We start from the raw sequence: 22091 nt of genomic DNA, 5'->3' as shown, positions 1-22091 counted from the left end.
TGCGCAAAAAGCAGACGACTTGCTCCTCGCATAGTCTAAAAGATTTGGAGGCTTATACATACTCTCGAGCCGCTATTGCGCTAGTGTCAATCTTTATAATTAATACGACATTATGTTGGATAATTTAGTTATTTGACTGAAATATATACTTTCCAATTTTCTCTGATTTTTTTTACTGTAATTGGATTCTATAAAAGCACCGGGTATTCGACGTGTGCACGTAATGAGGGTTTGTGGCAAGTATTCGCTAAGCAAATAATCTCTTAACAAATTAGGCATGCAACAAATGTGATATAGTAAAATATAGATGTAAGGTATCACATTTTACATCAGTGGAATGGACTTTTCTCGAGCAACGAGGGCCGTTTAGGGGGGGGGGGGGGGGGGGTTATTTGCAAACTATGAATGATGGGCAACCAAACACGCTTGCACCCGTCAGAACACATTGGCATCGTGCCGTTGCATAGGCTTTCATTTCCTTTTATGCCCTACACTGCCGATGCTCGAAGATAGCCATGAAAAAATACGAAATGCACGTAAAAATTGCTGCTGACAACGGTGGTTGTGCGGGACGGTGCCTTCCGAAAATTTCGACAGCGGGAAGCAAGGATCTGGGCAGAAGGTGTGCACATGCGCAGAGGCCTGCTAGTAAAAGGTACCTTATATATCCTCTTTCACGACGAAACAAAACCGAATATCCTGCTCTTGTTATTTTACCAGTTGTTCCGTTAAATGTCTTTTTTTTTTTTGTAAGTATATAGTATGTTGGAGCAAAATGAAATTATTAAGCAACAATCGGTGGTTCGTTAGCTGAGTGTTATATGTTTACACACCTATTCCAGGTGGAAACTCTCCGGGGCTGATGCGAGCTGGTTCTCCTTTGTCACCCTTAGGTCCATCGCGTCCGGGTGCTCCCGGAAGTCCCTATGAAGCGAGAGACATAAAACATGTATTTACAAAAATATGCAAATTTCTCGCAAATTTGTTTTTAACATGAACGTAATTATTATTTGCCAACGCTGAATACAAGTCATTTTTGTAGAGTTATTTACTTATAATGAGATTACTTTAGTATACTGTAAAAAAAACTATCTCGGAGGCGCTAGACAGTAGGCCGACGTTTCTCTAAAAGACTTAGCTTTAAATCATTTCAATATTTTTAAAACAAAAAAGTATTGCAGTATCAGCTGCAGACATGTATTTTTAGTTGAAGTATATTTTATTCAATGCTATCGCAATGTTTCTACGGATCGCAAATACAAAATAAATACACTACAAGGATATTGGGCTAGAGTTATGCTGGATTATGCTAATATTACGAAAGTTAAAAAAAAAAATAAACAGCGGATCAGTGAACATTTTCGAAGGACACCTCGAAGCCCATTAGTTCTACAGTCGCGCGCCTGTCTAGCTTTCATATGTATCATTATACTGGTTGCGGTTTGCCGGGTTCGGCATCCACCCACTTGGACTCTATTTTGAGGTGATTCGAGGTGATGTCTTTCAAAGACCGAGGAGTGATGGGAAACGTACTTCTTCACCAGGTGCTCCAGCCCGTCCGGGGGGTCCATCGTCCCCTCTCTCCCCAGGGGGTCCCTGTGGTCCAACTTGGCCCCGAGCTCCGACCTGACCCTTCGCTCCGTCCAAACCGCGCTCTCCCTTCTCTCCCTTCGCACCAGGGATACATGACAGGCAGCTGCCGCCAGGTTCGCCTGAAACCGACGTATCTTCGTCACACTCCACGCATATGATGCACATATCACATAATATTTCACGCATATGATGCGTATGTTTCATCATATCCCGTGCATATACCTAAGCAATAAAAGTTTCGCAATCAAGAACTCTCTCATTGGGAATAACCACTTAGCGTGCACCTTAACGTAGTCTAGAATTGCGAATTGCTGAGACCCAATTAGAAGAATCAAACGTCGGCAAAGCAGAATCACTGAAGGCGTTTTATGAAATCATAACATATAAGTAAAAGAACTCAGGGACATATTGAGGCAGCATATATATCTGCTATGGTAACTGTAAATAAAGAACGGAAAGGATATCCGTCAGTTGTTCCTCCTCCAGCCCGAGCTTCCTACATTCAAAAATGCCTCAGAGTCTCGTGAGTTGGCCTTGAGAGTGCACGCGCAGCCAAAGCATGGTGGAAGGCAACGAACGCATGCTAGAGGCTGTACATCCGAAAGAGACGACAGCCTGTCCTTCTCATTCGGTCTGTGACGGTAAGGACGGCCCCCGCTTTGACCACTCCTGTAAGTACCGGCCTATTTTTTTGTCGACTACTTCATGCAGTAATTCAACTTTACCCTTGGCCATCAACGATTGGAACACACCACCAAGCAAGATTGCTACCATAACTGACCCATATAAATTTGCCGCCTCTGTAACCACTTTAATTTCTGCTTCATCCGACTAATCCCCTCGTTTACTATGCTAGAAGTGCGCGCGAAAATGTTCGGTTGAAAACAACAACCACAACGACAAATGTACTGATATCTTGTGTAAGGGCCTTTAAGGATAAAAAAAAAACGATGAGGACGATGAAGCGTAAAGGAACACGGTCATTGTTGCAAAAAATAGTGTCTTGTGTCTGTCTCTGTCGTTACGACTCTTTCAGGCAGTTTTCACGGGTGTAGCACACTGCCATTCATTTATAGTTTTATAGTTTCTTTTAATTCTGGTTGCTTCTCATTATGATCACGGTCACATGGGCGATTACTGTCTCTCTAGCACACTGGTGTTCTTGTCATAAATTCAGGCATTTTGTTTGTCTATCACCATTAGCTTCGGTGCCTCGGCATCGTGATGAGACGATGGTTGGTCAGTAATCACGACTGTAACTTGGCGCGTGTTCGAAAAAAACTCTACAAAAATAGTTATTAAAGAAATCTAATTAAGAAAATTGTTAAGGCTACTGTGCATTACCTTAATTGCTTATACAGTAAAGGAAGGTGTTTTGATGAAATATGTTTTGTCTGTCTCATAGAAGGAAGGCTTTGCTTCGAAAAAGGAAATCGTATTTTTAGACCACGAAATGCCTCTTTCTCGAAATATTCTGCTTTCACATTGTTTATATGATAAGTAATGATACAAAGCGTTACACAATTGTGCATAGTAATTATCCGCACAAACACTTTTAAATGCATGCTTGTTTTTTAACGCGACAATACTGAGCCATGTCGATTAGTTCAAATGTTCTTCGTAACGAACCTTTGTGCCCTGGAGTTCCAGGAGTGCCGTGTGTTCCCGGATGTCCGTCAAAGCCTTTGTCACCCTTGGGTCCTTGAGGACCCGGGGGTCCGGGAATTCCATTGAGGGAGTCACCAGGAGCACCTGTATGTTGTTAGAATCCGAGCACAGCTCAGAACATTGCAAGATTTACATCCATCAAACATCTGAGATACGGTTAGGTGCAACACAAATACCAGTCGATTTCCAGCGCTTCAACGTTTTCTACAGTGCATTGCTGTCCATGTAAGTTTACCGGCACTTGTGTTCTTGATTCCTCTAAAATGTCAGGTATAAATAAAGTTCAATGTTTTCGGTGTTTATTTTTTTTTCAAATTCGGCGGTGTTTGGATGTTTTCTTTTGTCACATATTCGTTTTTTTTTGTAGTTTGGTTAAGCTATAACTAATTAACACAAAAGACACCGAACTTCTTGGAAAAAATTAACCCCCCCCCCTCAAAAAAAAAAAAGATAACACCCCCGAATTAAAAAAAACAAACACACACACAACCTTAGATATAAGACACGTAGCAAATGTAGAAAAGATGGTCAAAATTATTTTGTCAGGTGCTACTCCGGCTCGCATCTGAAAAGATGGACCGAGCATTTTGTTTTCTTAATAATATGATCAACGGTCTCAGTAACTTTCAACATTTTAAACACGAAATGAGCCTTCCAGTTGACTTAATTTGATTCAAGATTTTAGAACAGCAAAGGTATCTTAGCAGCCCGTACACTATTAACCTTCGTTCTAACTTAATTCAAACTAGCATAGGAGCGCCCCATGCGCTCGTAAACAATAATGCGCTGATGAGCTCTCGTGATATATGTTTGCTCTAGAGTTAATTTTCTTTCTTTATAATTTATGACATTAGGTTTCACGTCATAAAGCCGCTGGTTGCCGCAAGAAAAAAACATCCGAGTGCACTTATGCTGTCGCGTACTGTGTGGCAAAATGACAGACAGCAGCGTGCCTCAACTGAAAGTCGCGTTTTTGGAACCCGCTATAGACTTTCCGAGGTCTGTCCATACAACGTGCAAGTTTGTCTGCTCTATGTGCACCTCGTAGGTTTGTTCATCTGTCAAATGCGTCCACTTTCTTTTTTTCTCCTCCAACCTCAACAGCGAGTGTGAGAGGAGATAAGTTGCCTGGAGGGATGTGCGTATGCGCCTGCACGATATTCTAAGAATAAAGGTGTAAAAGGGGTGTAGCCTTATACCCTTTGTCACTTATAATACACCCCAAAACTTCAGTTCGACGTACAGCTCACTGACGTACGTCGAACAGACGGCTCCAACTTTTACGAGTGGCTAGATAACGGTGCGATATGACGTATTAAACAGCTAAAGTATGTATCAAACACTACACACACAAAAAAAAAACACTGAGGTTTTTCAGTGGGGCGTAGAAAACCCCGATTACTTTTTTTAATCAGCCATACGTACATTAGTTATTTTATTAAGTTGTAAAACTCGGTTATCAATCCGCTCGTGAAAGTTGGTACCATCGGATCAACGTCAGTGCGCGTCGAACGGAGGTTTTGGTGTGCATTATATGTGTCAAGGAGTGTAGGAATATACCCCTTTTTCTTAAAGTGTACGGCGCCGACTGCAGTGATGGCGCCTGCGGGCGCAGCAGGAAGTCCCATGCAGGTGCGGAGACTGGGAGCGATTACGTGATTGATAACGTAGCTGATGACGTCACCGGAGGTTTTGCGGAGGACGACCACACGATAGATAATTTTGGAAATACTCAGCTCCTCCAATCGTGTTTTCAACGCACTACTATAACCCGACGTACGGCGCGTGAGGAGCCCATAAATAGAAGGAGCGGTCCCTGTTTTTCTAGAATTTCGTGACTTTAGAATGCAAAGAAAGCAGGGCAACAACAAGACAGGGTACGTATCGGCTTTTTCGTGTGTCCGTTGTTCTTTTCATGTGGTAAACTCGGAGTACTAAGACAGAAGGAATTGGGTCACTTCCAGGATGTAGTACGGAGCATCCTGGAAGTGGCGTACATTAGAACGGACCGACAATTCAACACGCCGCGCAGTGCACTGTGGGGTTGACGAGAGGCCTTGTGGAATTTTCCGGAAAGGTCTATTCCCCGGGAGGAGCTCCCACTACCAGCTTTCGCTGTAAAAAAAAAATGCTCACCTCGTTCTCCTCTCGGTCCCCTCTCTCCTTTGGCACCAGGAACGCCGTCCAGACCGTTGCTACCGTCCATGCCCTTGATTCCGGGATAGGAGATACCGGGAACCCCCTTAGGGCCTGGTTCTCCCTTGGGGCCAATGGCGCCGGGGTGCCCCTGGGGTCCATCCAGACCGGGCAGTCCCTCAAGACCGGGGTCGCCTTTATCTCCCTTCGGGCCCGGAGGTCCCTCCCGACCAGCCTGTCCTGGAAGACCCGGTCCTCCGGGAGGACCCTGGAGACCACGGGGTCCCAGTTCACCTGTGTACGGAACAGAAGCGAGGCTCGATCAGGTTTCTAAACTGAGAGGACTCTCAAGTAAGAACTTTGATTTGGGTAAGTTGGCACATCATTCGACAATGAAGCGAAACAGTGCAAAAACGAGGCGAACGAATGCGCACGTACGCCAGTTCTTGTTGCATTTTATGTGGGCCTTCGTTGTTCTTTGACTTGTCCAGGTTATCTACCTTTATTATTACTCATGTTGAATCCACTGTGTCTGTTGAATTGCTAGGCAAACCGGATCAGACTACAAGTGGATTGTCATTTCTCATAAAAAAAAAGTAATGTGTTGTCGAGAGAAACCTAATACTAAAATGACTAGCTCCACCGTCGTAAATGGAGTCTATTTCTTGTTTTTACGACGGCCGGGGGCCCTTGTATTATACGAGACTCTCATAAATGCTCGAATATCTGTTGCGTTTTATAAGTGCACTATTGTATGACTATACTACGTGTTGAAATATTTGCTAGTAACACCGTTACTCACTTTTCGTCCTTTGTCGGACTGTCCCTAATATTCGTGGCTTTGACTCGGTCCTGAGCCTAATTTATTTTTCAGGTGTAAAGGTCACTGGGATAAAGACTTTCATAATATTTGATCAAACCGTTCTTCAGGGCTAGATTACGCAGCTCTGACACGAAGTAAACAATAAAAATAAAGTGTGCAGACTAAAAAAAAGCAAAAAAAAAAAAAAAAAAAAGAGCCGTGCGTTGCGTTTACGAGTTAATGATTTTTCGTGCTACAGAATTCGCACCTTGGTGTCCGTCTTTTCCGGGGAGGCCCGAAACTCCGGGCAATCCTCTTGGTCCAGGGGGTCCGGGAGGACCGGCAGTGCCTCGTCCACCCTGAAGAAATGAATGTGGAATATCTTAGTTTGTAATGGCACACAGTACCGTACCAAACTTACTGAGATCATGAAGCCTTAATAATAATAATAATAATAATAATAATAATAATAATAAATCTCTATTTAATGTGTCCAAAAACAGCCACAGTGGTCTTCACATTGGTACACATAACAAAAAGAAAGTAAAAACCAAGTGAACAAACATAGCCGATCAAAGGTCGAAATAACATCAGATTGACCAGTGGAAGAGATGAATGGTAAGTACGCACACTAAATGGTTGCTGTGTGGTATCTTAACTTTTTACGGAATACTGAAATGTCACTGAATATATCAGGGCTAGCCAACGCGTTTCTATTGAACGAAATCTGCAAACGAAACATTAACAACACATTACAAATTGAATGTAAGTAAAAAAAAAAGTAAAATTTCTAGTAACACCGCAAGGAACGTGAAAATTGACACAGCCCAAAAGCGAGTCAGTGTCGAACACCCCATTTACAACGTATACAAGAAAACTAGATTACGTTTCAGCTTTCTGCTTGACAAAGATACGAGAGAAACTCTATTACGAAAACATTTATAATTAAAATGAAAGCGACGTTGGAACTGTCTATCATATACAATGCGTATCAGCCTTTTTTTTGCACGGATTCACTGCTGAACGACTGCGTGCAAGATTGCGAATTCCAAATAACTGAACTGAATTCAAGCCTATAAAATGAATATTCAAGCCTATAGAATATCCAAACCTTTAGAATAAATCAGTTAACTCAGTAATTAAAAAAAAAAAAGCCACGAAGCCTCATTGGTTAGATTATTAGGGCACCTTAGCGAAGGTAAGCGGCTCGAGAGTCTTAGAGCGTGACTTACACCAGGAAGACCGGGAGGTCCAGGCAAACCGCGTGGTCCTTGGTCACCAGGAATTCCAGAGTCTCCTTTCAGGCCGGGCGTTCCCATCAAACCGGGAAGTCCGTCATCTCCTCTATCACCCTGGAACAGGAAATATATGCGAATTTTGTAGGAAAACAAACGAACGTTTTGTGTCACGTGTAATCCCATTTTTTTAGGAAACCTGGCAATAGACGATACTGGGGCATACATATACACACACAGGTCCATTCTTGAGCAACTGAGCCAACCCTTTAAACTCATTTGACCTGTTCTGATAGAATGAAGATTTGACTCCCATGACCGCCTGGCGTTGTGAGGCTAGAACAATAGAATATAGCGATAATGAAATTTCGCCGAATGACCTCCTTATTTACAATATCGTTGTGATAGCAGTTGGTCTACCATTTGAGGGTCATGACCCGAAATGTGACGAGCTTTCGTACCACCTTGGAAAGCACACCTACTTCCTAGGATATTGAAAATAATTACACTTAAAATATTAGTGGGCTGCATACAATATCCTAGTGAAATGTGAATAGCTCTGGTCGGAAACCGTACTTCGATATTTCACGTGAGGTATGAAGCGCTGGGATGAAATTTTCTGCTGTAGTCTTACTTTAGCGAGGTTAGCTTGCAAACTTATCATACTTTATTATAAAGAGGCGATAAACTTGTTTGCCAACCAAGAGCTAAGTTTGATAAAGCTATGATATATCGTTACTTCTTTTATAGATGAGAAACGAGCCGGAATATTTTTTTTCAAAGCTTCTTGTCCCCTCTTTCCACGCCCCCCCCCCCCCCCTCCCTTCGAACTACGTACACAACGCGACACGGTTAGCGCAAACGTGACTTCGGCACTTTTTCACATTTTACTCGAGAACGGGCACCGGCGAGCAACAAAATTTACCACTCAGGTTAGTATCCAAACCGAGCACTTTCTAGCTTTATGATTAGTTCTTCATACTGAGAGAAAGCAGAGAAGACCAGCGATGTCTTGTTCGCGCTAACAGTGTAGCGCAATGTACGTCACACTCGGCACCGCAGTAAAAAAACAGTTTAAAGAAGTACAGCGCAAGTTCACTCACGCGTTTGTAAAGCGAAATAAAGAGACTAAAGTTTCACCTTGAATCCTACAGGCCCAACTGGACCAGGATAACCGTCCTTGCCCTGTGCAAAATATGAATGAAGTTAGGACCCATAAAAGGAATAAACAAATCTGCACATGAAATGTCGCGGGTTCTGAGGTGGCGCACCCTCGGTCCGGGATGTCCTGGCAGACCCTTTTCGCCTTTCATTCCGAGGTCTCCGTGTCTGCCCTGCAGAGAGAAAGAGTGGGAGGGAAAAAGTGGGAGAGGGAGAGCACAAATGGTATCAAGAGCGATTCCCGAGACTAATGAAACTTTAATTTCAATCATTTCGTTTGTTATGTCCCTAAAGCTCGATAGGAATTTACATTAGAGGTGGCAAATAAAATATATTAAACTCAAAACCGAAAACAAAAAGTATACACAAAGAAATAGAGGTAGCCATGGTTTAGAAAAGCAACAAGTGTAGTTCTGTAGCCAGATGATGTACTATGATCCAGTTCTGCAAAATGAACCAATGAAGACACATATGACTCAATCAGTCATTGATTCGTGCATTTATATGCATGATATACTATGATCCAGCTCTGCAAACTGAACCAACGAAGACAGATATGATTTAATCTGTCATTGGTTCGTGCATTTATATCTTAATAAAAGATTGAAACACCTATCACTTATCCAAGTGATGTTTTACCCATTTAAAAATTAATCATACGGTCAATTCATGTATTCATCAATTATTAATATAATTAGGACATCTACAATTACATAAATTAATAATTAGTGCATTTGTAAGTTATTTAAATAATTTGTTTCAATGTACAACTCAGTTATCAGGCTATTTCGTACCTTTATATTAAAGCTGATTGTGAGAGTTATCACTGTATTTTATTTCATTTAGTTAGAATCTAACATTTTGATGTAATAAAGGAGTTGCAACGTTGTAAGTTCTTACTTCGAAGTTGTGGCCCTAGTGGTAAAATAAGTTTTTTTTTATTTTTTATTGGGGTTATGTGAGACGTATAGTCCCAGAATTTTTCGGATAAAACTGTTTTATCTCAAACGTAAAATATTAAGTCGGAATTAAAACAAACACACTTACAGGTTGTCCAGGGTTACCAGGAAGCCCATGCTCACCCTTAAATCCAGGTTCTCCCTAGAATAAGCAGGTAGATATGTGTATGTAAGCATCAATAGATATCAATGCCAAAAAGTATAGGCATAAACCACCTCTGAATAAAAACATAAGAAATCACTTTATTGCATTGATCACAGTAGAAGCTCAAGTCGTGTCCTGTTATAAGAATAAGCTAATTTGGCTTTACGAGTATAAACAGTGCACAAATTCCCTAAAGGAGGCCACTATAATATGGTTTGCATCCTTATGCAAGTGCCATTAGCGCCCTATAAAAGGCAATCAACATAATACATTCCAATCCTTACAAAAAAGATATTGAGACACTTAATATAATTCAGTTACCGCTTTTTATACACTACATAGCCAACTGCAAATAAGGACACATAAAATACCACATATGTATTCTAGTGATTTGGCAATTGTGCTTAAATTTATCGAACGCTTTTTCTTTTTGCCCTGAAGTTTGTAATCCACAATTCTGTGTTCTGCACGTTCTTCAGAAAGAGTGCCGAGAACCTGTTTATCGCCACCGTTGAAACGAGTCAAATTTCGTTGGTTCACAAGAAACACATTACTTTTGCAGTTCCAAGATCGTAACGTGTTGTTGAGTTTACATTACACTAATAAGCTTTTTACAAAATGTGTGCTAATTATATTTTTAGACAAAGTAATTCTAAACAAAAAAAAAATTGTTTTATATTGCATACAAAAAAAAATCTTTTACTATGCATTCTTAACCCGAGAATGTAAAAATGAACGAAATTAGCTTGTCACGTGAAGTCTGATTATCCAAACATAAAATTACACAAAAAAAAACAACTCACAAATGCAGTTTATATAATTTTGCTTAAAACTATAACTAAACAAAACATGTGATCGTTTCGCGTTCTTGAGTAGAAGATATACTTAGTTCCCGTTCTAGTTCTACCAGTGTTATATGTACCAGTGGCGTTATTCCAGCCATGTCGTTCCTTGGAACTGCATTCCGGTAACAGCGGTATAATCTGAATTTATTTACGTTCTGGACAAAATCCTGAAACTGACGCACTGAGACGAACCTCGGCTGCGTGCACCAACCTTCATTCCTTTCATTCCTGGGGGTCCCGGTGGGCCGGCAATGCTGTCCGGGGGCTTCCCAACAGGCTCCGTGCAGTTTCCGGGCGGTCCCTTTTGACCCTTGGGACCTTTCTCCCCCTATCAAAGAGTTATATATATATATTTCAATTGAAAATTCAGGCACTTGATTAACCCGCCGCTTGATCCTTTACAAAAGAAGTATATTGATTTTACAGATCATAGAAGTAACTCGGTAATCGTGACAATGTTATTTAGCATACAGTTGCTCTCCTAACGTAAAATAGCTATATACATTTTGTAACGTTAGCCGCAGGCTTATATCAGGTTAATTAGTGATTTGCCACAGAGAGCATAAAATCAAACATGCCCACCGTGCTTCTTTGGCCGTCTCTTCCAGTTTTTTTAAGAATCTCTAATTCAGACATTGAGCTGAATTAGAAATAACGGCGATTAATATTATACTAGCGTTATATTTTCTCTTTATTCCCACGTGCCATGAGGCCTCTTATATCTGAACACATGGCTTTACGTTAGCAGAAAAAGTCTTGGAAAAGTGCCTAACCGCACGTTAACAAAAAGAGAAAGAGCAAGTCTTCCAAACGGCCAAGAAATATTTTGCCATGAGCCAATTCAATTAGATCACGCAGAACGTGATCTAATTAAATCACCGCTTCTCGATGAGAACACGTAAGTGTTTCACAATGTACCGTTAGGTATTAGAGGGTACTTTGACTAGTAATGATCAACTAGCTATGGCAGCAACAAATACACTTACAGGTTCTCCCTTGTTTCCTGAGAATCCGATGCCCATGTTGCCTTTCGGTCCCACTGGTCCTTCCACACCTCTAAAACCCTGTCAATGCGAAGGAGCAAGTGACACCATCAGCACGACTGATCACGTATCCCAGACCGCACACCTCGTTAATACTTACAAATTGCTTAGTGTAATAGAGAAACTATTTGTAAACAACATCGGAATAGTCCGAATAGTCAGCGAGCACAAACAATAATTCAATGTTGTCTTCCGAGAGTGTGGTGTTTTTCAAGATAAGCCTCTTTTATATCATTGAGCATTTACCAAAATCGACATTGCTACATGTTAGTGTCAGCTGCCTACATTATTTTACAAGTGGAGGGTCTCGTAGGAATAACATTGCATTACACAAGGACATCACGTTACCCGAGTGCGTCATTGGTTATCATCGGTAATGCAATATAGAAAGGTCGGAACAAGAAAGATAGCTAGTGTTCTGTCCAGAAAGACTTTACCGGAGGTCCTTCTGGTCCGGGGTCGCCCCTTGCTCCTGGAAGACCGTCAGCCCCAGGGTTTCCCTGAAATAAGACACAATAGCAGATCAATAACAGGCCTGCAACTATTTGTGGTCCACACTATTTGGCTATAAATTAAGAAAATCAAAGCACGACCTTGTCAAGCGATATTCAAGAAGCGATTCCTATTCCGTGGTCTTGCTTTAGTTTATGACAAAGACATACTCATTGACTTACTGTAGATTGCACTTAGTTTAATCTATATTGACAAAAGCACAACTGACGCAGCTATAACGAGTAATTTAGTCGTAAAATTGCACTTTACGTAAGTAAAATTGCACTTTACTTTTTGTCGTTTATTTTTCACCGTTTGTATGAAAGCCATTTTGTGCAAGAACGGAAACACGCGTGAGTGAGTTGAGGGACATGTGACTATTGTACAAGTTTATGCTACTCTACGCAGAGATGTGATATGAAGTATCGAATCAAAGCGACAGGAGGAGTGGAGTCATGGTCCTGGTAGTTTTTAGCGAATTGAGAGCGAGGGTAGAGGCAATGAAAAGAGAAAGCAGAGTAATTTATGCCAACAGACCAGGTGCCTTGTTCAGATGTCTAATCAAGGGGTTGAAATCACTTTTTATTGTTACTGCTGATGAAAAAATCAAGAAGGCAAGAGAAACTTACCGGTGGTCCAACTTGCCCGTTTCGTCCTGGCTCCCCCTATGGAAAACACACACAAAAAGAATGAGTAGCCGTAAGGCACACTTTGCCGTTTTACCGCAACCATTATTGTGTGTACGTTACCAAATTCAATCCTCCTGAAGGCCGCATTGAGGAGACACAAACAAAATATTTAGACGCTGAAGTGCACACAATACACTATGAACGTTTGAAGTTTTTTGTTTCAGAGCAATGTGCTAACAAAAGCCGAAATTACGCGTTACAGAACCTTCATTTTAAATTCTGTTTTTAATATCACATGAGATATATACCACTGTACCCCAATGTTGGTGAATATATTATCGTTATTAACATCGACCCAGTTTAACGCTTCCTAAAATTGAGTAAATATCTGCGGTCGAGAACGGATCACTCCCGTTGTGGTGATTAAGAAAGTAACGTAATTTTTATTCAATGAATTAACTCAAATTTGACCAGACAGCTTGTCCAACAAGTATAACCAAAGATGCCAGTTAGCTGCTGTCCGACACCGTCACTGACAGAAACACATTGGGGGTGGTGCTGGGCATTACTCCTCCAGCTAATGTGCGTTTCAGTTTCTTCCGCCCTTTTATGTTTCGCCAATCTGTCCTGAAAATTAAATAATAAATAGTAGTGACACAAATTACAATGCTGTCTTGTTTTATCACCTGTGACACGTTTGGCAGAGAACCGGTCACACTAGCGAAACTTTGTCAATTTGTTGGTTCTTGCATGCGCTCTGAGTTCCCAGGTGAAGCTTTCGGCTTTCTACCTGGCCGACACATCCCACAAATTTCCGCTCAAGAAAAAAAAGTAGTCAGAATGTGGCCCCCCATTTCTCACTTTCTCTCCTTTACTTCCGGGTTGGCCGTAAGCAGGTTCTCCTTTGAAGCCTGGCGGACCAGGGGTGCCCGGGGGACCGGGAGGTCCGAGGGGACCGGGGAGGCCGGGGCCACCTGGATCTCCCTGCACCGGAGGAAATCGGGAAAAGGTGTAAGTGAATTTTTAGGCGGCATCAGAACTGAAGTCAAAAGAAATTGGTCACTCTTCAGAATGTTGCAACAAATCGGTGACTTCCGCAAGATCAAGTTCCCAGGTTTGCTGAACCAATCTTCACATCGATAAACAATACGGACCATTACAAGAAATACTGATTATGTCCGTGCATTAATTAGTGATGAAGGCAAATAAATTAGACGCATTACAAATAAGCATTCTTCAAGTGTTAAATAATTAATAAAATTTGTGAAAATGCAATGACGATACAGATTTAAAATACACATCGAACCCGTGATTATTTGTTAAATTATTTTACTTTTACTGTGGACCCTGTAAGTGTGCACGGCGTATAATGTTCAAAAATATTGGATCGGCGAGTTTCATCTTGTAAAACTTGTATTTTGCCATAATTAATGCACATGGCTGGCCCCAGGGTTCGCTAAAATCTTAGTAGTTTTCGCAAGCATAAAAGATATAGAAAGCAAAAATCTTTGTTGCAGTGCATGTTGCAGTTTAAAAAAATCAAATGGCTACCCTTTTTTATTATTATTAGTGTAACTTCATTTTGAATCTCGCCCGAGGTAAATCACCAAACCAGCCCAGTGCTTCGAAGGGTTAGACTAGAGATTCATTGCCACAGGAGGGAGATCTCGTGGCAGCGTAAACATGTCGTATTATATTGGCTATAATGTTGCCCTATCAGGTGTTTTGCTTGTTTGATTGTAGACGTGTTACCCTACCTTTGTTCCATTGCATCCGTCCAAGCCAGGAGGTCCCCTAGATCCAGGTGTACCGGGAATTCCCTAGATTCAAAACATGGAAATACACAATTTTAATATATTGATTCGGATTAATCCCATTGTAGCGCGAAATTGTCTAGATCCACGTACCGGTATTCCATTGATGCCAGGAAAACCGGGCATTCCCATCCTTCCCTGAAATCAAAGTAAGTATCGCCGCTATGATTACGCTGGTTTCAACTTTGTGACTCGGGATTTCGCGCTGTACTAGTGCTTGCATTTTTGCTTAAAACATGTAGAAGCAACGGAATTGTTCACGACGCTTTACTTGTTTTAAATGTATAATGTGACACCGTCATCCCGCCAGGACTTAGATCTGTATGCATCATGGTCTGGTCACGGAATCAACCACATCTCCATAACTTCTTCGGGCGTGTAACCCCATTGTCTTTCATGACTAACATAGGATATGTATTTTATGGTCTTCTGTATACTGTCAAGGTGCGCTTTTAGTAGCAAGACAATTTCAAGATTTTACTAGTAATTCTATGGCCTTCAACCTTATTATTTTTAGAAACATACGCGTTCAGGATGAGCTAGCTTTATTATATACGGTGAATACGTTAAAAAAAGCCAAAAACAAATTTGTAATGACAATTTGTTTTCGGGATTTTAGAAAAAAAATAAAGAATATAATTAATGATATATATGTTCTTGCACATGATTTTAAGCGGAGATCACGGATGACAAGGGACAGGGGACAAACACACACGTCTCGGTTGTCGTGTACCGCCTCTCGTTAGAATCATCCGTGCTGTTAACCAGCTCATCTGCTTATCAACGGTGTCCTATATGCTTTTGCCATTTTATTGAAAAGGTTTCCTCATCAACGAAAGGAATTAAAATATTGTTTTAGATTGCATAACACGTGCATTTATAAACGAGGACTGTTTCTAGATCCTTCTGAACTCGTTTCTGTCATAACAGCGCGTCGCTACACACCATTCACATTACGGTTAATAGCGTAGAGACATCCAAGAACGGGAGATCATGTTCGTAATGCTCGAGTGCTCTCGCAAATGATGTAACCACTAAATCAGGTCGCTCACAATTGCATTCCCACCACTCCTAAGTAAAACCAAGTAGAGGCAGTGCGTACCAAATGTAAGCCTGACAATCACACAGCAATCTCAAGTCACGAAGTGTCGTCAGATCTATTCTAGACAGGAAGAAAAATAATCTCGTCTGTTGTTGTTTCAGGTGGAAGGAGACAACTTGTCATTCATTGAATTACATACGCTTATGCTTTCCGGTTAGAATTTCGGGTGGGTCCACTAACCACCTTTTCGATAACAAGGCAATAGTTTCTAGGTTACTAAACGGCGGCCAAAGCAGAGGTGCTGATTGGCCACGAGTAATGTGTCAACGTTCGACTGGGGGTCGTGTCCAATCAGGGAGGACCGGAATTTCAGCCGAAAGCGTATGCGGCACTCGTGTCCAATCAGCACCTCCGCTTTGGCCGCCGTTTAGTAACCTTGACGCACTGTGCTCTCGTTATCAAGGAGGTGTCGGTTCCATAGAAAGCTGTACGTAAGAGTATAGGCAATATATTCTCTCGATGTTTAACGCCGCCAAGCCACTATTCTTATTTTCGCAAGACGTGGCGTGGCCTCACGGGTATTGCCAGTTTGTTGCGTTCAGCATCACTAGCAGGCGCTGTCGGCGAGTCTGTCCTGTATTAAGCACTAAAGTGGCAATTTGGGCAAGTAGGTTCATGATCACGTATTTAAGCACGTATGTGAAAGGCCTTACCGACCAACAGCATTGGGTCTGCTGAATATTCTGACCTAAGTAACGCCACTTTCCAGCGAAATATTGTTTGCCGGGACTGAAAATCTTACCTCTTCCCTCTTCGCGTTCATCAACGGAAGATGGGGAAGAGACGTTTCACAGTATTGGGGAGCCAAGTAAATACACATAAGCGTAACAAACTCTGCGTTTAATTTGGGTGACTCGATCGATGGTCCTGGAATATGGAGAACCCTGCTTAGGTCGTAGGAAAGGAAGAAAGGTGGTGATCAAGACTTCGACTCAGCCTTTAAGCGTAACTTCTTCATCGGCTCTACAGTCGAACCAAGTTAAGAACACACCAAATAAAAACCACACCATACCAGCCAGTGCATCTAATTGCTCCGAGAACTATCCAGAAATAGCAGTAGCCCTGGCGAGTCATGGGATATCAGCGAGGCGTGCGCCTCGTTAGCGGACTATCTGCCCATCATGAAGGAACAGTGGCTGGCAGCAATAAGGATGTCGGATCAACTTCTGGCGCATTCTGAAAGGGAAGCTAGATCGGTTTTGTATTTAAGGAAACACACTTAAATCGTTTTAATTAGGGCTCCAAAATATCAACTATCGATTTTTTATTTTTTTGGGTGCATGGAGTCTGCAGAAATTTTTTAAAAAAAAACCATTGAAGGCCTACCTCCCCGGTGTGAGGCGTAACAATAGGGGTTTTCGGTATTTTCGCTCTCGCGCACCTTCAGCAACTATGAAAGCTGTGCATGCGCACAGGGGCAGTAAAAGACTTCACAACTTTTGCTAATGCGGGGGAATATACCTGGCAAGCTCTCGATTGCACTCGCGGCCCTTGAGCGACACGCGCTTGGCGGCCGAAAGATTCTCTTAGGACGGCACGACTGGTTGGATATTGTTTTGTTTTCTCACGTTCAGTTAAATCTTCGAGAAAAACGAACATGATATTAAGATCCACGGGATAAAACTACGCTAGAAATATCCTATATCTGATTCTTTTATAGAAGTGTTTCAGCTTCCCTTTAACGTGTATCTTACACTAGTATGAGTGTGTAGTAGAAAGGCTATTGTCGGGCACTCTGAGTCTTCCAAATACTCGATTCCTCTTCACTCACTCTTTCACCCTTGGGGCCCCTGGGGCCGTCTCGTCCAGCGTCACCCTTCTCGCCTTTGTCTCCAGGGAGACCCTCAGGCCCTTGGTGTCCTTGCGTTCCAGGGGGTCCCGGTGGTCCCGACACACCGGGCGTGCCCTGAATATCCAATGTTCACACGTTTTAGGATAGCTGCAGAAGAGTCCAGGCTTTGAGACTACAGCGAGACAAATTTATTTAGCTGCGTTATAACTGCACACACGATTGACGCCCGAACTGATTTTTTTTTAATTTTTTTAATATACTTTTAGTCTTACTGTTTGAGCGTTTTCTTAATAAAGCTGCAATAAAAATCAGGTTATCGTTTGACCTTTATGAAGCGTCATCAATGCCTCATAAGGTGTAAGAAAGCAGAGTCTATACCGAGCTCATGCATGGACAATCTTAAGGAAATACGGCCAATAAACATGCAATTAACTGTTTACGCACGTATTTTCGTTCAGGAAGTACCGCATACTATTTGTTTTATTAAAGCATGCTTTTGAACTACATTATGCAAATATATTATATCTATGGTACAAACTATTACAATAAACAAAATCGTAATATGCACGCTATTCGGAAAAATTTCAAAAGTAATATTAGCAGTACAGTATAGTTGCAAATATCAGAGTGTATATTGCATGGGTTGTCTGCGATTTATGTCGATATTCATGTCTGACTGACGATATAAATTTTTATGCTATTCATTAGCACGATGCCAAACTCCAAGGTAATAATGATTTGATACTGTTTCTAAATATTTCATACACATTTTTCAATTCACCAGAAGCAAAAAAAAAGTATAAATTATTCTCTAGAAGGACAAACGTCGAGCAAAACGTTAATACTAACGCCAAACTCAGTGCCAAGATAAAACAAAAAACAACAGCTGTACCCGACAGAGCACAAATATCGAGCAATAAAAAAAAGTGTCCGAACGCGGCTCCGGCCTTCGCAGCAGTCTATCTTAATATAATTAAACCTCGTTCGTAAAATGAGACAGGCCAAAAATGAGAGTAACGCTCGTAACACTCATAACACTCACGGCCGAAATCATTATTTCGCCCAAAAGTGACAAATAATTCTTTCGGCAGATGGTGAACGTTAGCGCAGCTATTCGAGAGCCGCGCCAGTACAAAACGACACAAATGCAAAGACTTACCCTAGTGCCTTTTTCTCCTATGCATCTGCATCCCGCGCACGAGCTGCAGTTCCTCTGTTCGGTGTAGCCGTTGTAGCCTCTCCTTCCGTTTCGTCCGTTTTGTCCTCCCGACTGGTTATATCGTGGGTAGTCCCGGTACCGGACGTTGTATGGATCCGTCTGCAGGTTGGGAGATGGGAGACCACTGTTAGTAGGCACAGCAACTTTTATGCTAGTAAAGAACTCAATGACAGTTTTTATGCGAGGGACCCGCCCCACCACAGGGTCAGACAACAAGCACTCCTATACACAAACAAGCAATCTACAAACAAGCCGGCACCGAGTGTGGGCACTGCGAGTCCAGATTCGCGCGAGGTGAAGCAAATGTGTATGCGCTACGCCGACATTTATATATTATATTTTACATTATAGATTATAATATATGTTATATTATTAAGGACTGTAGATTATATATAATCGAGACACTGTCAGTTCGTTTAAAAATTAGTTATTCTTTATGGTTTTTGTTCATCTCTCGCGAGTTCGGACGTCGCTCTACGTGTAAATATGAGGGGCATACAATTTAATAAAAATGAACTTTCAAATATTACACAACTATCGACTGAAATATATATCAACTGAGCGGAAAGGCAATTAAACTTTTTGAGTTTTTTTTTTTTTTTTATTAACTCCGACGAGCGACGGTAATATTCAAGTAATTAGTTGTATGAACGTGTATATAGCGTGAAAGAAGTCAATTTTTTTGTGTTTTTACATACGCTGTTACGAGTCCCCTTGCGTCTACTTTTGCACATATTGCTCGGAAAGTCAATGACTGCGACATCGGCGAATGTCAAGGTCGAGGTTATGTTGAAACCTGAAACTGAAGCCTGCTATCTGACACTGAGCCTGAAGTAACTCCTGAAACCTCGAGCTCATCGTTATGTCTCATAGTTATGCTTTAGGTACAAGAATATTTTCGGCTTCCTCAATCGCCGTGCTCTCTTATACACTCCGTTTCACCTTATGTTGTACCGCAGCGAAGGATAGAAGCGCGAGCTCATAGCGTTGGCAGCTGCTTTTAATGCACGAGAGCTCGTGCCGCCGAGATCTATCCTAGAGAAAGGATCTCGCGCGTGTAGCCTCTCCTGCGGTACACCATAAGGTGAAATGGAGTGTAGCAAATTCCTCGGATAGATTTGGAGCGATCCAAAACTGCTTCATTCCCGCGCATTTAGAGCAGCAAATGCTAGCTCGAGTTTACTCGCGAATAAAGATACCAAGGAAGAGGCGCTTCGTAATTGCTTTAAATCTACGAGCTGAATTTGCCATTAGAACCTATGGAATCTCCGAGTGCTCTGTGGGAAAGCAGACGCACCGATAATTTGACCGCTCCCGCTCACCCGGAGTCTTTAAATGTGACTTTAAAATAAATGAATAATAATAACCGTTGAAACCTTGTTTGCAATCAACATGTTTCTTTCTTTTATTTCTTTTTTTTTTCGCTTGCAGTGTGCCTATATATTTTTTGCTGTGTCCAGTACTTTTTTTTTAATCATGTTTGAGATGTTTTGTTGCGTTTTCTTTTTTGCTGCGTTTTCATGTGTGGTTACGTGTTCATTTTTCTGTGCCACTGCTGTTAAATGTAAGGGGGGAGGGCGGGGGGGGGGGGGGGGGGGGGAGGGGCGAGGGCTCATCAAGATGCACCATGCAGCTGTTTTCATTTGTCTCTCTCCGTCATTTAAACTTTTGAAAGGAAATGAACATTATTATTAAACCAATCGAGATGATTGTTTTGCAGGCACGCGGGCAGAACCTCCCCCAATCCAAATCATGAAACCGGCTGAGGTGAGGTTTGAATTTCATGACGTCTAAATCCGCAGGCCCTGAGGTGCTCGACCATTGGGATCTCCCTGATGAAACATCAAGAAACCACCAAGACAACCACGTCACATTTGGGAAGGGCCGGGGGCGGGGGGGGGGGGGGGGGGGGGCGAGGGCTCATTAAGATGCACCATGCAGCTGTTTTCATTTGTCTCTCTCCGTCATTTACACTTTTGATAGGAAATGAACATTATTATTAAACCAATCGAGATGATTGTTTTGCAGGCACGCGGGCAGAACCTCCCACAATCCAAATCACGAAACCGGCTGAAGTGAGGTTTGAATTTCATGACGTCTAAATCCGCAGGCCCTGAGGTGCTCGACCATTGGGATCTCCCTGATGAAACATCAACAAACCACCAAGACAACCACGTCACATTTGGGAAGGGCCGGGGGCGGGGGGGGGGGGGGGGGGGGGGGGGAGAGGGGCAGCAAACAACCGGGATACCAGCAAGACAAGTTCATCCCATCATCGCTCATAATATTGGAGGTAGACGGTCGAACCTAACGATTTGCTTCGAGCCTACGCGTCAGAATAAATCCATCATTTGCCGTTTCCTCCGCGTCGTTCCACGTCCCATCCATCGACGATTTGCACACGCAGTGCAATTTATATCTCTTCTAGTGTCCTTAGATAGGCGCGCCCGCCAGCAGCGAACAAAAATATGGAAGCTTAGAGAACGACTGGAAAAAAAAGACACACACACGCACACACATGCAAGGCAGGCTGTGGCAGGATGAAGATCCTCAGTCTACTGCGCCGCCAAGAAAAACAGGAGACCCGTTCCAGCTCTGCCGAAGGCCCTGACCACCTCGCGTTGCTGTGCCTTTTCTTGGAACCGCGGCAGACAAATAAACGAACGCGTAACCCTGCCTCTGCTGTGCAGACATGGGAGAAAAGGGGAGGGTTTATTTCTTGCCCCTTGCGTCTTCAGAACCCGAGCAGGAAGACGGAGCGGAATTTGGTAAACACCGCGAACTGATGGAAGCCAGTCGCGGAGCCCCGGCCGCTGCGGGCCATGGCATGGACAGCTCTGCAGTGCGAGCTCGCGTCGCTGTTTTGAAACAGTGCGAGATGTATATCCTATCCGACGAGTGCCCGACTCAACAAGCGCGGGCCTTTCACAGTCTTAAACTTCCGCAAGCAAGATGAGACTGCTTTGATGCACTGTCATGGATGACGTTTCCCCGTTATCACCCGGAATGCTCTGGCAAGCCTCGCGACGACTCATCTACGTCGTTCTTTTTTTCTTATGCGCGTGTCGCAACGCCCCAGTATTCGCTGCTTGGCTTTGCACGCTGCCTATGTTGGAGTTGATTATAAAATGTAATTATCTAAGCGTTTCGAGGATACCTGAGGACTCGCATAATGGCGAATACAACGAAAAAGGCAATGTTGAGATAAAAAAGGAAGAAACAAATTATTGAGTGAGAACAATTTCTTTTGCTTATTAGTTGCGCATTATCAGAGATGATCACGATGACAAGCTAAACATTAAGTTTGGTGCATATCTCGATCGCACAACAAACTACTTTGATTAAAGTAAAGATAAAATTGACGTTTTTTTGTTCTTTTTCAAGAAGGTTTGCAGCAAACATTTTCAAAGTATACAAATAATGTTGAACTTCACGTTGGCTATGTCCTCTACAAGC

General features: G+C 42.4%; 1 protein-coding gene across 1 annotated transcript in view; it reads right to left on the bottom strand.

Moving 5' to 3' along the window:
• Window positions 1-22091, bottom strand: part of LOC8038113 (collagen alpha-2(IV) chain) — an 81225-nt gene that overhangs the window by 25760 nt on the left and 33374 nt on the right. The window contains exons 3-20 of the mRNA XM_040207141.2: window positions 18576-18734; window positions 17396-17530; window positions 14616-14660; window positions 14466-14528; window positions 13570-13692; window positions 12709-12744; window positions 12025-12087; window positions 11531-11608; window positions 10756-10872; window positions 9643-9696; window positions 8706-8768; window positions 8575-8619; window positions 7432-7551; window positions 6468-6558; window positions 5398-5691; window positions 3223-3345; window positions 1534-1712; window positions 834-924 (exon numbers count right to left, since the gene is read on the bottom strand). Of these exons, the coding sequence (XP_040063075.1) occupies window positions 834-924; window positions 1534-1712; window positions 3223-3345; window positions 5398-5691; window positions 6468-6558; window positions 7432-7551; window positions 8575-8619; window positions 8706-8768; window positions 9643-9696; window positions 10756-10872; window positions 11531-11608; window positions 12025-12087; window positions 12709-12744; window positions 13570-13692; window positions 14466-14528; window positions 14616-14660; window positions 17396-17530; window positions 18576-18734 (1879 nt within the window). The remainder of the gene's footprint in view (window positions 1-833; window positions 925-1533; window positions 1713-3222; window positions 3346-5397; window positions 5692-6467; window positions 6559-7431; window positions 7552-8574; window positions 8620-8705; window positions 8769-9642; window positions 9697-10755; window positions 10873-11530; window positions 11609-12024; window positions 12088-12708; window positions 12745-13569; window positions 13693-14465; window positions 14529-14615; window positions 14661-17395; window positions 17531-18575; window positions 18735-22091) is intronic.

This window comes from Ixodes scapularis, unplaced genomic scaffold (assembly GCF_016920785.2).
Source record: "Ixodes scapularis isolate PalLabHiFi unplaced genomic scaffold, ASM1692078v2 PGA_scaffold3__209_contigs__length_174095766, whole genome shotgun sequence".
NCBI lineage: Eukaryota > Metazoa > Arthropoda > Arachnida > Ixodida > Ixodidae > Ixodes > Ixodes scapularis.
This window is presented reverse-complemented; position numbering and strand designations above follow the sequence as displayed.